Source organism: Oncorhynchus tshawytscha, linkage group LG12 (genome assembly GCF_018296145.1).
Source record: "Oncorhynchus tshawytscha isolate Ot180627B linkage group LG12, Otsh_v2.0, whole genome shotgun sequence".
Taxonomy (NCBI): Eukaryota; Metazoa; Chordata; class Actinopteri; order Salmoniformes; family Salmonidae; genus Oncorhynchus; species Oncorhynchus tshawytscha.
The window spans coordinates 7358957-7374575 of NC_056440.1; the positions used below are offsets into that span (position 1 = coordinate 7358957).

The 15619-nt window shown below is 46.2% G+C and overlaps 1 protein-coding gene across 1 annotated transcript in view; it reads right to left on the reverse strand.

The window, feature by feature from the left end:
- The window catches only part of LOC112237590 (anthrax toxin receptor 2), a 144951-nt gene that overhangs the window by 97533 nt on the left and 31799 nt on the right, over nucleotides 1–15619 (reverse strand). Inside the window, exons 7-9 of the mRNA XM_042331262.1 lie at nucleotides 12217–12277; nucleotides 8941–9036; nucleotides 5979–6048 (exon numbers count right to left, since the gene is read on the reverse strand). Of these exons, the coding sequence (XP_042187196.1) occupies nucleotides 5979–6048; nucleotides 8941–9036; nucleotides 12217–12277 (227 nt within the window). The remainder of the gene's footprint in view (nucleotides 1–5978; nucleotides 6049–8940; nucleotides 9037–12216; nucleotides 12278–15619) is intronic.

Sequence of the window (15619 nt, forward strand, 5' to 3'; positions counted from 1 at the left end):
TTTAATGTATACATACAATATACTGTAGATTTAATGTATACATACAATATACTGTAGATTTAATGTATACATACAATATACTGTAGATTTAATGTATACTTACAATATACTGTAGATTTAATGTATACTTACAATATACTGTAGATTTAATGTATACTTACAATATACTGTAGATTTAATATACATACAATATACTGTAGATTTAATGGATACATACAATATACTGTAGATTTAATGGATACATACAATATACAGTAGATTTGATTTAACCAGGAGAAATATTCCTTTTGCTTGACCAGGCCAAGATGACTGCAAACAAACACACGTTACATTGCAGACATTTGAATGGAAACTTAAACATGTGTTTGGCCTAACGTTTGATCACCCACTCTTGAAGTTCGTTCCGTACCACAATCCCTCTCTTCAGAGTTCAAAGAGTTTCCTCTATTCTGTCAGGATCTCTGCCACGCGTCCTTCAGAGGAGCGACGTTTCCACAACTCTTAGTGACAGCCGTCCTCCGCAATATGTTCAACCCTGAATAATTCACCCCTCCTCGATTTTCCCGTCTTTAAGGAAAAGTTGGAAAGCCATTACTGACACCGGTGATCGTCCAGCTGTATCGTATCACTAGCGCTTAGCGTCACGCAGGACGACGAGGCGCTCCGACAGAAGCCACTAGACACAGAGACCACTAGAGTGGGAGGGAAAGAGAAGTTTCCACATCGCACCTCAGAGAGCTCCAATGACCAGACCTGGGATCAAATACTATATGAAATCTTTTCAATACTCTTGAGCATTTGCTCTATTCTGCCTGGAGTGCCGGATCTACGGAACGTATAGTCTTGGGACTGTTCTATTGATCCAGTCAGCCAGGCAAGACTAGATCAAAGTATTTGGAATGATTTCAAATAGTAGTTGAACCCAGGTTTGTCCATATCCCAGTTTAGAGATCTCCAGTGATACAAACAGAGGAGAGGTCTGAGTCGTCTGCCTTGATGTCCCTGGGAACATGTGTCAGTCTTTACAGGGTTTTAGAGTGATCCCTTAAGAGTGACCCCCACGCCCATTGTACCTCTGGCATGACATTTTCCCCTCTCGTCTCCCATCTAATTCAGACATAACCCCAGCTCAACCTAACAGCTGGGGGCCCTGCCTTCAACTGTCATTCACAGGGTTTTACAGCGTCACCCGTTATAACAAGAGACAGAGCGACAGAAGGATATGTCCGTGCATTATTTACCTGGTTTGTTTTGCTTTTGTGGAACAGGGTGCTGCTGACCACACCCACAAACTAAGGTCACGTTATTTCTCCTCTTCAACATGCGTTTCCTCTGAACTATTAAACCTGTTAAATATTTGGATTGCTACTCATAATATTGCTGTGCATATTAGTCGATAAATAAACTCCAGTTTTTATGTTGTTGTTGTTGTTGTTGTTGTTGTATCACTAAAAGGTATTGAATCATACGCCCACTGCCGGGTATTTCCATTGGGATCCCATTCTTTACCTTCAAGGCACCATGGCTCAACTAGAGAGTCTTTACATTGGACCAAGAAAATAATATCTGTCACACTACCTGACCTTAATTAACGCTACAGGAAGACAGATCTCCCCCCCCAACGCTGCACCAAGAGACGCTCTGCTTTTCAACGACCCAGAGATGTTTATGGCTATGACGTCAAAAATGGCACCAATTGGACAACTGACACGGTCGGCAGCCCCGCGGTGCGCCCTCCGATTGTCCTGTTTCCATTATTCATGAGGCTTGCTGCATTAGCTAGCTGTCCTGTCCTGTCCTGTCCTGTCTGTTGCCAGGTGTCAGCCAGGTGTCAGCCAGGTGTCAGCCAGGTGTCAGCCAGGTGTCAACCAGGTGTCAGCCAGGTGTCAGCCAGGTGTCAGCCAGGTGTCAGCCAGGTGTCAGCCAGGTGTCAGCCAGGTGTCAGCCAGGTGTCAGCCAGGTGTCAGCCAGGTGTCAACCAGGTGTCAGCCAGGTGTCAGCCAGGTGTCAGCCAGGTGTCAGCCAGGTGTCAACCAGGTGTCAGCCAGGTGTCAGCCAGGTGTCAGCCAGGTGTCGACCAGGTGTCAGCCAGGTGTCAGCCAGGTGTCACCAGGTGTCAGCCAGGTGTCAGCCAGGTGTCAGCCAGGTGTCAGCCAGGTGTCAGCCAGGTGTCAGACAGACCCTTAAGTTCTCTTTCACCCTCCACCGTTGTTGTGTGGACACCAGGTGAGACACAGCAGACCAAGAGCTCCACCACTCAACCTTGTTATCATCAACACACCGGGGGGGGTTAAGGGACAGGAGGACAGGGGGGCCCTACCTAATGGAGCGATATGGTGGAGAGGGGAAGGGGGAGAGGGTTAGGGCCACCAACAGATGCCTGTGTTCAAGGACTGAACCATGACACAGCTGTCACCAGAGGAGACCAGTGCCACCACCAATTGACTGAATGTGTATGGTATAAGGAACGTGTATTGTATAGTGAAAGTGTATTGTATTTCTAATGTCTAATGTATATTGAATGTGTATAGTATATTGAAAGTGTATTGTATTTCTAATGAGTATTGTACATGGAAAGTGTATTGTATATGATGCTTGGATGGACATTTGTGTTCTACGTTTGGTATTGCTCTATTTATTTTATTATTGCTCTTATTATACATGACTAATATTATTATATGACCATATCTATAGACCATATATCTATAGATCATATCTATAGGCCATATCTATACTATAGACCATATCTATAGATCATATATGTATAGACCATATCTATAGACCATATATCTATAGACCATATATCTATACTATAGACGATATCTATAGGCCATATCTATACTATAGACCATATCTATACTATAGACCATATCTATAGACCATATATCTATAGACCATATATCTATAGACCATATATCTATACTATAGACCATATCTATACTATAGACCATATCTATAGACCATATCTATAGACCATATCTATAGACCATATATCTATAGACCATATCTATACTATATACCATATCTATAGACAATAGCTATACTATAGACCATATCTATAGGCCATATCTATAGACCATATCTATAGGCCATATCTATAGACCATATCTATAGACCATATCTATACTATAGACCATATGTATAGACCATATCTATAGGCCATATCTATAGACCATATCTATAGGCCATATCTATACTATAGACCATATCTATAGGCCATATCTATACTATAGACCATATCTATAGACCATACCTATACTATAGACCATATCTATACTATAGACCATATCTATAGGCCATATCTATAGACCATATCTATACTATAGACCATAACTATAGGCCATATCTATACTACAGACCATATCTATAGGCCATATCTATAGACCATATCTATAGGCCATATCTATACTATAGACCATATCTATAGGCCATATCTATAGGCCATATCTATAGACCATATCTATAGGCCATATCTATAGACCATATCTATACTACAGACCATATCTATAGACCATATCTATACTACAGACCATATCTATAGGCCATATCTATAGACCATATCTATAGACCCTATCTATAGGCCATATCTATACTATAGACCATATCTATAGGCCATATCTATAGACCATATCTATACACCATATCTATACACCATATCTGTAGGCCATATCTATACTATAGACCATATCTATAGGCCATATCTTTAGACCATATCTATACTATAGACCATATCTATAGACCATATCTATACTATAGACCATATCTATAGGCCATATCTTTAGACCATATCTATACTATAGACCATATCTATAGGCCATATCTATACTATAGACCATATATATAGACCATATCTATAGACCATATCTATACTATAGACCATATCTATAGGCCATATCTATAGGCCATATCTATACTATAGACCATAACTATAGACTATATCTATAGGCCATATCTATACTATAGACCATATCTATAGGCCATATCTATACTATAGACTATATCTATAGGCCATATCTATACTATAGACCATATCTATAGACCATATCTATACTATAGACCCTATCTATAGGCCATATCTATAGACCATATTTATAGACCATATCTATACGATAGACCATATCTATAGGCCATATCTATAGGCCATATCTATAGACCATATCTATAGGCCATATCTATACTATAGACCATATCTATAGACCATATCTATACTATAGACCCTATCTATAGGCCATATCTATAGACCATGTCTATACTATAGACCCTATCTATAGGCCATATCTACAGACCATATTTATAGACCATATCTATACTATAGACCATATCTATACTATAGACCATATCTATAGACCATATCTATAGGCCAAATCTGAACTCTGTACCTACTAACTACCAACCAGGCGCACATACAATAGTCGCCTATAAGGACAACATGCCTTAGACTAAACCACATGTTATAGACCAACCCACCAAACCACATGTTATAGATGAAACCACATGTTATAGACCAAACCACCAAACCACATGTTATAGACCAAACCACATGTTATAGACCAAACCACATGTTATAGACCAAACCACATGTTATAGACCAAACCACATGTTATAGACCAAACCAGAGAACACAAAGCACCACAAAAAGCTCAATACTCTTGGCCAATATAATCCATCTTCAACGTTATACAGGCTTTTTCCTCTGCTAGCGTCCATGCTAACCAACCAATCCCCTCCCCCCCAGCATCACCGTTGACGGAGTCAGCAGAGAGGCAGACAGATGGACGGAGTCGGAGACAGAACTTTCAGACTATCCATGATTCCATGATGCAGGTGGGGGGTCAGGGGGGGCAGGGATGGGCAGGAAAGGGGATTGTCACAGTAGCACGGTGAATTATTTAAATGAAGAGAGCGTGGAGAAGGGAATCGCTGCATCTGTCACACAACCTTTAAAAGCCCCAGAACAGATGTGTTTACCCACTACCCTGGCCCGCCCCAGCCCCGTTGTACCAGGCCTAACAGCTAACTACTTAATGGGTCAGCGTGGCCATGCCAAGAGTTAATTAAGCAAGACTCTTCAGTTTACAGGAGCAGGAGGAGTTCAGGTTCCGTCACAAAGAGTCTCACAGAATGAGTACTGATCTAGGATCAGGTTCTTCCCTCCTAGTCATCATGATCTAACAGGCAAAACTGATCAGAGATTTCCTTCCCTAAGCCTCTGTGAATACAGGCACTGACCCAGTTTTTATTTTACCTTTATTTTACTAGGCAAGTCAGTTAAGAACAAATTCTTATTTTCAATGACGGCCTAGGAACAGTGGGTAAACTGCCTCGTTCAGGGGCAGAACGACAGATTTGTACCTTGTCAGCTCGGGGGTTTGAACTAGTCCAACGCTCTAACCACTAGGCTACCATGCCGCCCCAGTGTGCTCTATACTGAAGGAGAAATAGGGTCAATTCTACATTGAAAACCTTAATACCAAAGGACAATTGTAAAAAAAAACATGTTATCAGCAGCAGTTTTGGATTAGGACATTTGAGTGGATTACATGAGATGATGTTACTGTCGGATTGTGAGTAGATCAACTTGCTATACATTTAAAAAAATATATTAAAAAATCTCATGGAACGTTTCTGATCTTGATATGTTCTGGACCACATTTCCCTGCAATACAATCATACTATTTTAGATAGGAGTCAAAGAGAGAACATAAGTAGAAGGTGTTGTTGTGTTTGAGGATTAATAAAACCGTGAGGGAAGAATAATCTCTACATACTCAATTTCAGTTCTTGAGCTCTGCAGTGCCTTTCTGTTTTTTGGTCAGACCATCAGTTAAATACATGTCTCAAGTGCTTTCAAATTGTGGAAAGTATGTGAGGGCTGGCTTGATTTAACGACATAGAGACACCGGTACGGTTTTGGAATGTCAGTGGGGATGTGTTCACACACACGTCTTTATGGAACCACCTTCTCATTGGCTACTTACTGTCCGACTGTATAGAGCATTGGTGCAGGACACAGGAGATAATCGTTCCGCACAACACTTGGCTTCTGATCTGGAAAATAAAGACAAGAATGACTTCCCTGCACACTACCACACTCAGGCTCACACACACACACACACACACACACACACACACACACACACACACACACACACACACACACACACACACACACACACACACACACGCCCAATTGACTTGCAGAATATACAGTAGTGTAGTCAAGACATTTGTCATGAGGAAAAATGGGACAAGAAGGAAAGTGGAGAGGGGAAGAGTGGGGAGAGAGACTGGGGGAGGGGAAGAGTGGGGGAGAGAGACTGGGGAGGGGAAGAGTGGGGGAGAGAGGGGGAGGGTGGGAGAGAGTGGTGGAAAGAGGGAGAGAGAGAGGGAGAGAGGGGTGAGACTGTGGTGGAAAGCGGGAGAGAGAGGGAGAGAGACTGGGGAGAAAGGGGAGAGAGTGGGAAAGGGGAGAGAGGGGGAAAGGGGAGAGGGGGAAAGGGGTAGAGTGGGGAAAGGGGTAGAGTGAGGAAAGGGGTAGAGTGGGGAAAAGAGGGGTAGAGTGGGGAAAGGGGTAGAGTGGGGAAAGGGGTAGAAGGGGAGAGTGGGGAAAGGGGTAGAGGGGTAGAGTGGGGAAAGGGATAGAGGGGTAGAGTGGGGAAAGGGGTAGAGGGGGAAAGGGGTAGAGTGGGGAAAGGGGTAGAGTGGGGAAAGGGGTAGAGGGGGAAAGGGGTAGAGGGGGAAAGGGGTAGAGGGGTAGAGTGGGGAAAAGGGGTAGAGGGGGAAAGGAGTAGAGTGGGGAAAGGGGTAGAGGGGTAGAGTGGGGAAAGGGGTAGAGTGGGGAAAGGGGTAGAGGGGTAGAGTGGGGAAAGGGGTAGAGGGGGAAAAGAGGGGTAGAGTGGGGAAAGGGGTAGAGGGGGAAAGGGGTAGAGGGGTAGAGTGGGGAAAGGGGTAGAGGGGGAAAGGGGTAGAGGGGTAGAGTGGGGAAAGGGGTAGAGTGGGGAAAGGGGTAGAGTGGGGAAAGGGGTAGAGGGGGAAAGGGGTAGAGGGGGAAAGGGGTAGAGGGGAAAGGGGGAAAGGGGTAGAGGGGGAAAGGAGTAGAGTGGGGAAAGGGGTAGAGGGGTAGAGTGGGGAAAGGGGGGTGGGGAAAGGGGTAGAGTGGGGAAAGGGGTAGAGTGGGGAAAGGGGTAGAGGGGGAAAGGGGTAGAGTGGGGAAAGGGGTACAGGGGGAAAGGGGTAAAGTGGGGAAAGGGGTAGAGTGGGGAAAGGGGTAGAATGGGATTTAATAACTGGTTGACTCTCCTTTGGCAGTAATAACCTTAACCAAACGTTTTCTGTGGTTGTGGATCAGACCTGCACAATGGTCAGGAGGAATCTTGGACCATTCCTCTTTACAAAACTGTTTCAGTTCAGCAATAATCCTGGGAGGTCTGGTGTGAACTGCTCTCTTGAGGTCATGCCACAGCATCTCAATCGGGTTGAGGTCAGGACTCTGGGCCAATTGAAGCTATTCTGTTGCTGATTTACTTCTGTGTTTAGGATCGTTGTCCTGTTGCATCACCCAACCTCTGCTGAGCTTCAATTGGCGGACAGATAGCCTAACATTCTCCTGGAAAATGTCTTTATGAACTTGGGAATTAATTTTTCTGTCGATGATAGCAAGCTGTCCAGGCCCTGAGGCAGCAAAGCAGCCCCAAACCATGATGCTCCCTCCACCATACTTTACAGTTGGGATGAGGTTTTGATGTTGGTGTACTGTGCCTTTTCTTCTCCACACATGGTGTTGTGTGTTCCTTGCAAACAACTCAACTGTAGTTTCATCTGTCCACAGAATAATTTGCCAGTAGTGCTGTGGAACATCCAGGTGCACTTATGCAAACTTCAGATGTGCAGAAATGTTTGTTTTTTTGGACAGCAGTGGCTTCTTCTGTGGTGTCCACCCATTAACACCTTTCTTGTTCAGTGTTTTACGTATCATAGACTCGTCAACAGAGAAGTTAACATGTTCCAGAGGTTTCTGTTAGTCTTCAGTTGACACTCTAGGATTCTTCTTAACCTCATTGAGCATTCTGCGCTGTGCTCTGAGAGTAGCAACAGTGCTCCATTTATAGACAATTTGTCTTAAGCCTTGTCTCAAGCCTTTTAGAGATACTTTTGTAACCCTTTCCAGCTTTATGCAAGTCAACAATTCTTCATCTTAGGTCTTCTGACATCTCTTTTGTTCGAGGCATGGTTCACATCAGGCAATGCTTCATGTGAATAGCAAACTCACATTTTGTGAGTGTTTTTTATAGGGCAGGGCAGCTCTAACTAACTATCTCGTCTCAGGTTAGCTGACTCCTGACTCCAATTAGCTTTTGGAGAAGTCATTAGCCTAGGGGTTCACATACTTTTCCAACCTAAACTGTGAAATGTTAAAATGATGTATTCAATACAGACGAGAAAAATACAATAATTTGTGTGTTATTAGTTTATTAAGCAGACTGTGTTTGTCTATTGTTGTGATAAAGTTCAGAACAAAACTAATTTATGCAGAAATCCAGGTAATTCCAAAGGGTTGACATACTTTTTCTTGCCACTGTATTGCTTGACAGAACAGACTACATGTTTAAATAAGAAACTGAATTACCAAGGTACATTGGCCTTACAACATTCACACTTCTATATTCTGTTGGGGATTTCACTTGACATGTTAAGATGGCTCCTGTAAGATATGTGTGTGTGTGTGTGTGTGTGTGTGTGTGTGTGTGTGTGTCTCTCTCTCTCTGTGTGTGTGTGTGTGTCTCTCTCTCTGTGTGTGTGTGTGTGTGTCTCTCTCTGTGTGTGTGTGTGTGTGTGTCTCTGTGTGTGTGTGTGTGTGTGTGTCTCTCTGTGTGTCTGTGTGTGTGTGTGTCTCACTCTGTGTGTCTGTGTGTGTGTGTGCTTGTGTGTTTCTGTACTTACTGTATGTCTGCGTGCCAACTATGAAGCTACAGACAACCCCGTCGTTGCCTCGTCCCACGGAGAAGCCGTTCCCTCGCAGCACAATGTCAAACGACTCTGTGTTATGTAAACAAGACACAGGAGATAGTGAGCAGAGGGGCCCTAGGAGAACACACAGACGCAGGAGATAGTGAGCAGAGGGGCCCTAGGTGAACACACAGACGCAGGAGATAGTGAGCAGAGGGGCCCTAGGAGAACACACAGACGCAGGAGATAGTGAGCAGAGGGGCCCTAGGAGAACACACAGACGCAGGAGATAGTGAGCAGAGGGGCCCTAGGAGAACACACAGACGCAGGAGATAGTGAGCAGAGGGGCCCTAGGAGAACACACAGACGCAGGAGATAGTGAGCAGAGGGGCCCTAGGAGAACACACAGACGCAGGAGATATGCTCACACACACACACGCACACACACAGACACAGACAGAGACACACAAATATCCATGAATGATAATCCACATAACAGGGGTTCCTTGAGCGGCCGTGATCGGGAGTCCCATAGTGTGGCGCACAATTGTCCCAGCATCGTCTGGGTTAGGGGAGGGTTTGTCCCAGCATCGTCTGGGTTAGGGAAGGATTTGGCCCAGCATCGTCTGGGTTAGGGGAGGGTTTAGCCCAGCATCGTCTGGGTTAGGGGAGAGTTTGTCCCAGCATCGTCTGGGTTAGGGGAGGGTTTGGCCCAGCATTGTCTGGGTTAGGGGAGGGTTTGTCCCAGCATCGTCTGGGTTAGGGAGGATTTGGCCCAGCATCGTCTGGGTTAGGGGAGGGTTTGGCCCAGCATCATCTGGGTTAGGGGAGGGTTTGTCCCAGCATCGTCTGGGTTAGGGAGGATTTGGCCCAGCATCGTCTGGGTTAGGGAGGGTTTGTCCCAGCATCGTCTGGGTTAGGGAGGGTTTTGCCCAGCATCGTCTGGGTTAGGGAGGGTTTTGCCCAGCATCGTCTGGGTTAGGGGAGGGTTTGGCCCAGCATCGTCTGGGTTAGGGAGGGTTTGTCCCAGCATCATCTGGGTTAGGGGAGGGTTTGTCCCAGCATCGTCTGGGTTAGGGGAGGGTTTGGCCCAGCATCGTCTGGGTTAGGGGAGGGAGGGTCTGGGTTAGGGGAGGGTTTTTTCCCAGCATAGTCTGGGTTAGGGAGGGTTTGGCCCAGCATCGTCTGGGTTAGGGGAGGGTTTGGCCCAGCATCGTCTGGGTTAGGAGAGGGTTTGGTCCAGCATCGTCTGGGTTAGGAGAGGGTTTGGTCCAGCATCGTCTGGGTTAGGGAGGGTTTGGCCCAGCATAGTCTGGGTTAGGGGAGGGTTTGGCCCAGCATCGTCTGGGTTAGGGGAGGGTTTGGCCCAGCATCGTCTGGGTTAGGGGAGGGTTTGGCCGGGGTAGGCCGTCATTGTAAATAAGAATTTGTTCTTAACTGAGTAGTTAAATAAAGGGAAAATACATGAAGATATTATCCTGCTGTAGCAAACTGGCTCAAATTAAGATCTTACATCTGTACACACACAGAAACAGAATATCCCTTCCAACCTGGTGGGAACAACTATACACACACACCAACAACTATATACACACCAACAACAACTGTTTACACACACAACAGCAACTATACACACACACACACCAACAACTATACACACACACACACCAACAACTATACACACACACACCAACAACTATACACACACACACCAACAACTATATACACACCAACAACAACTGTTTACACACACAACATCAACTATACACACACACACCAACAACTATACACACACACACCAACAACTATACACACACACACCAACAACTATATACACACCAACAACAACTGGTTACACACACAACAGCAACTATACCCACACACACACCAACAACTATACACACACACACACCAACAACTATATATACACACACACACACACACCACAACAACTATACACACACACACACACACACACAACAGCAACTATACACACACACACACAACTATACACACACACCAACAACTATACACACACACCAACAGCTATACACACAAAGACACACAACCACACACACACCAACAGCTATACACACAAAGACACACAACCACACACACACCAACAGCTATACACACAAAGACACACAACCACACACACACCAACAGCTATACAGCTATACAAAGACACACAACCACACACACACCAACAGCTATACACACAAAGACACACAACCACACACACACCAACAGCTATACACACAAAGACACACAACCACACACACACCAACAGCTATACACACAAAGACACACAACCACACACACACCAACAGCTATACACACAAAGACACACAACCCACACACACACCAACAGCTATACACACAAAGACACACAACCACACACACACCAACAGCTATACACACAAAGACACACAACCACACACACACCAACAGCTATACACACAAAGACACACAACCACACACACACCAACAGCTATACACACAAAGACACACAACCACACACACACCAACAGCTATACACACAAAGACACACAACCACACACACACCAACAGCTATACACACAAAGACACACAACCACACACACACCAACAGCTATACACACAGACACACAACCACACACACACCAACAGCTATACACACAAAGACACACAACCACACACACCAACACACACAACCACACACAACAGCTATACACACAAAGACACACAACCACACACACACCAACAGCTATACACACAAAGACACACAACCACACACACACCAACAGCTATACACACAAAGACACACAACCACACACACACCAACAGCTATACACACAAAGACACACAACCACACACACACCAACAGCTATACACACAAAGACACACAACCACACACACACCAACAGCTATACACACAAAGACACACAACCACACACACACCAACAGCTATACACACAAAGACACACAACCACACACACACCAACAGCTATACACACAAAGACACACAACCACACACACACCAACAGCTATACACACAAAGACACACAACCACACACACACCAACAGCTATACACATAAAGACACACAACCACACACACACCAACAGCTATACACACAAAGACACACAACCACACACACACCAACAGCTATACACACAAAGACACACAACCACACACACACCAACAGCTATACACACAACCACACACACACCAACAACGACTATACACACAAAGACACACACACCAACACCAACCACAATCCACCACTCACGGTTAACGCAGACACTGGACGGCTCTACTGTCAGGATCTCTGTACAGGACTGCTTTAATATCTGCAGAACGGAATGGATGACAACATTAGTCACACACACACACACACACACACACACACACACACACACACACACACACACACACACACACACTGGATACGGCAGCATTACTCAGATGCATAATAGATATATCACAGTTGTTATCAGACTGTGTCGACTTGTGGAGGACAGATTAGACTGTAACACCTTAGAAATGTCTCCTGTTCGATCTGCTGAACCGACTGCTTTAGACGGGGAGAGAGGAGAAGGGAGGGGAAGCTATGGGGGAGAGAGGAGAAGGGAGGGGAAGCTATGGGGGAGAGAGGAGAAGGGAGGGAAGCTATGGGGGGGGAGAGAGGAGAAGGGAGGGGAAGCTATGGGGGGGAGAGAGGAGAAGAGAGGAGAAGCTATGGGGGGAGAGAGGAGAAGAAAGAGAGAGCTACGTAAAGGAGGAGAGAGGAGAAGAGAGAGGGGGAGAGAGGAGAAGAGAGAGGAAGCTATGGGGGAGAGAGAGAAGAGAAGAGAAGATATGGGGGAGAGAGAGGAGAAGAGAGGAGAAGCTATGGGGGAGAGAGGAGAAGAAAGAGAGAGCTACATAAAGGAGGAGAGAGGAGAAGAGAGGGGGAGAGAGGAGAAGAAAGAGAGAGGTATGTGGGACATGAGTGGAGGATGATTGGGGGAGAGAGAGGGCGCTATGTGGGGAGAATGGGGGAGACAGAGAGAGCTGTGTGGGGGATGAGTGGGGGGAGAGAGGGCGCTATGTGGGGGGAGAACGGGGAGACAGAGAGAGCTGTGTGGGGGATGAGTGGGGGAGAGAGAGGGCGCTATGTGGGGGGGAGAACGGGGGCGACAGAGAGAGCTGTGTGGGGGGATGAGTGGGGAGAGAGAGAGATGAGGGAGCTATGTGGGATGAGTGGGGGAGACAGAGAGATGAGGGAGCTATGTGGGATGAGTGGGGAGACAGAGAGATGAGGGAGCTATGTGGGATGAGTGGGGGAGACAGAGAGATGAGGGAGCTATGTGGGATGAGTGGGGGAGACAGAGAGATGAGGGAGCTATGTGGGATGAGTGGGGAGACAGAGAGATGAGGGAGCTATGTGGGATGAGTGGGGAGACAGAGAGATGAGGGAGCTATGTGGGATGAGTGGGGGAGACAGAGAGATGAGGGAGCTATGTGGGATGAGTGGGGGAGACAGAGAGATGAGGGAGCTATGTGGGATGAGTGGGGAGACAGAGAGATGAGGGAGCTATGTGGGATGAGTGGGGGCGACAGAGAGAGCTGTGTGGGGGATGAGTGGGAGAGAGAGAGAGATGAGGGAGCTATGTGGGATGAGTGGGGAGACAGAGAGATGAGGGAGCTATGTGGGATGAGTGGGGAGACAGAGAGATGAGGGAGCTATGTGGGATGAGTGGGGAAGACAGAGAGATGAGGGAGCTATGTGGGGGGGAGAACGGGGCGACAGAGAGATGAGGGAGCTATGTGGGATGAGTGGGGCGACAGAGAGGAGGGAGCTATGTGGGATGAGTGGGGGAGACAGAGAGATGAGGGAGCTATGTGGGATGAGTGGGGGAGACAGAGAGATGAGGGAGCTATGTGGGATGAGTGGGGAGACAGAGAGATGAGGGAGCTATGTGGGGGAGAACGGGGGCGACAGAGAGATGAGGGAGCTATGTGGGATGAGTGGGGAGACAGAGAGATGAGGGAGCTATGTGGGGGGAGAACGGGGGCGACAGAGAGATGAGGGAGCTATGTGGGATGAGTGGGGAGACAGAGAGATGAGGGAGCTATGTGGGGGAGAACGGGGTGACAGAGAGATGAGGGAGCTATGTGGGGGGAGAACGGGGGTGACAGAGAGATGAGGGAGCTATGTGGGGGAGGGGGGGCGACAGAGAGATGAGGGAGCTATGTGGGGGGGAGAACGGGGGCGACAGAGAGATGAGGGAGCTATGTGGGGGAGAACGGGGGTGACAGAGAGATGAGGGAGCTATGTGGTGGGAGAACGGGGGCGACAGAGAGATGAGGGAGCTATGTGGGGGGAGAACGGGGGCGACAGAGAGATGAGGGAGCTATGTAAAACCTTTATGGGGAAATTATACCAGACCATCCCATTCCTCCGTTCTATTTAAAACCCTGAGGCGGCATTATCCTATAAAAAGGCCTTCTATGTGAGCCGACTGTCATGCCATCGCATTATCTCCTACTACGCCAATAAATCAACAAAGGGCAAACTATGCAAATCCACCGGTACACAATCGGTAAAACAAATATATGGCACTTGGACCCCTCATGGACGTCGCCACGGAAACTTCAATCTGAAGTGGAGAGAGCAGTTACCAGGGCGTTATTAAATATGACAGTCTGATTTGGAACCTTTAAAAAAGGTACAATGTGGGATTTTGTATTTCAGAAATATGGCAGCCCCGCCACCTGAATCTGTTATGCAGAAAAAGGATGTGGGGAAATATAAACCTCTGGTAGATTCACACAGTCCTCTAGATAAACGGACTGGCAGTCAGTCATCATGTATTTTAAAAAACGACCATTGTACAGATTCCCAGATCGTACCTTTAAGTAAATATAGGTTGAGATGTGTAGAGCCCCATCAGTCATCAGGGTCACATCATATTTTTTGTTTTACCTTTATTTGACCAGGCAAGTCAGTTAAGAACAAATTCTTATATTCAATGACGGGCTAGGAACAGTAGGTTAACTGCCAGTTCAGGGGCAGAACGACAGATTTGTACCTTGTCGGCTCAGGGATTTGAACTTGCAATAATTTGATCCGGTTACTAGTCCAACGTTCTAACCACTAGGCTACCCTGCCGCCCCATATGATTACTGTAAGTACGTTGTGTATGAACCAAACTAACTTAATGGTGAATCTCATCGCTTGGCGGTAGCGCTATATGTCCAGCGGGGTGCGGCCACAAGCTATTTTTCACAGCAGTTATTATGAGCGCGATGGCTGGCAGTGGCCTGAAAGAGGATGGGTTGTGGGTTTTGACGAGAGGGCTTAGTCACTCACTGGCCAATCAAGGCGTTCCATGGATTAATACTGCATGCGTTTGTCTCAAGTTCTGTAGGTTATTGATGATCTTTGGATTCTCATGATTACTGATCAGATGGTTCACTCCCATTACACTGTTGATCAGTGATTATTAATTACCATTAATATCTATCTATTTATTATGTTCCTGGTCACTATTACTCCTGTTTACATGTATATATTAGTATCTATCTATTTATCCTGTTACTGGTCACTAGTACTCCTGTTTACATGTATATATTACCACTAGTATATTACCATATGTATTCAGACCCGTTTACATGCATATATCTCAAGGATGATCAATGGAAACAGG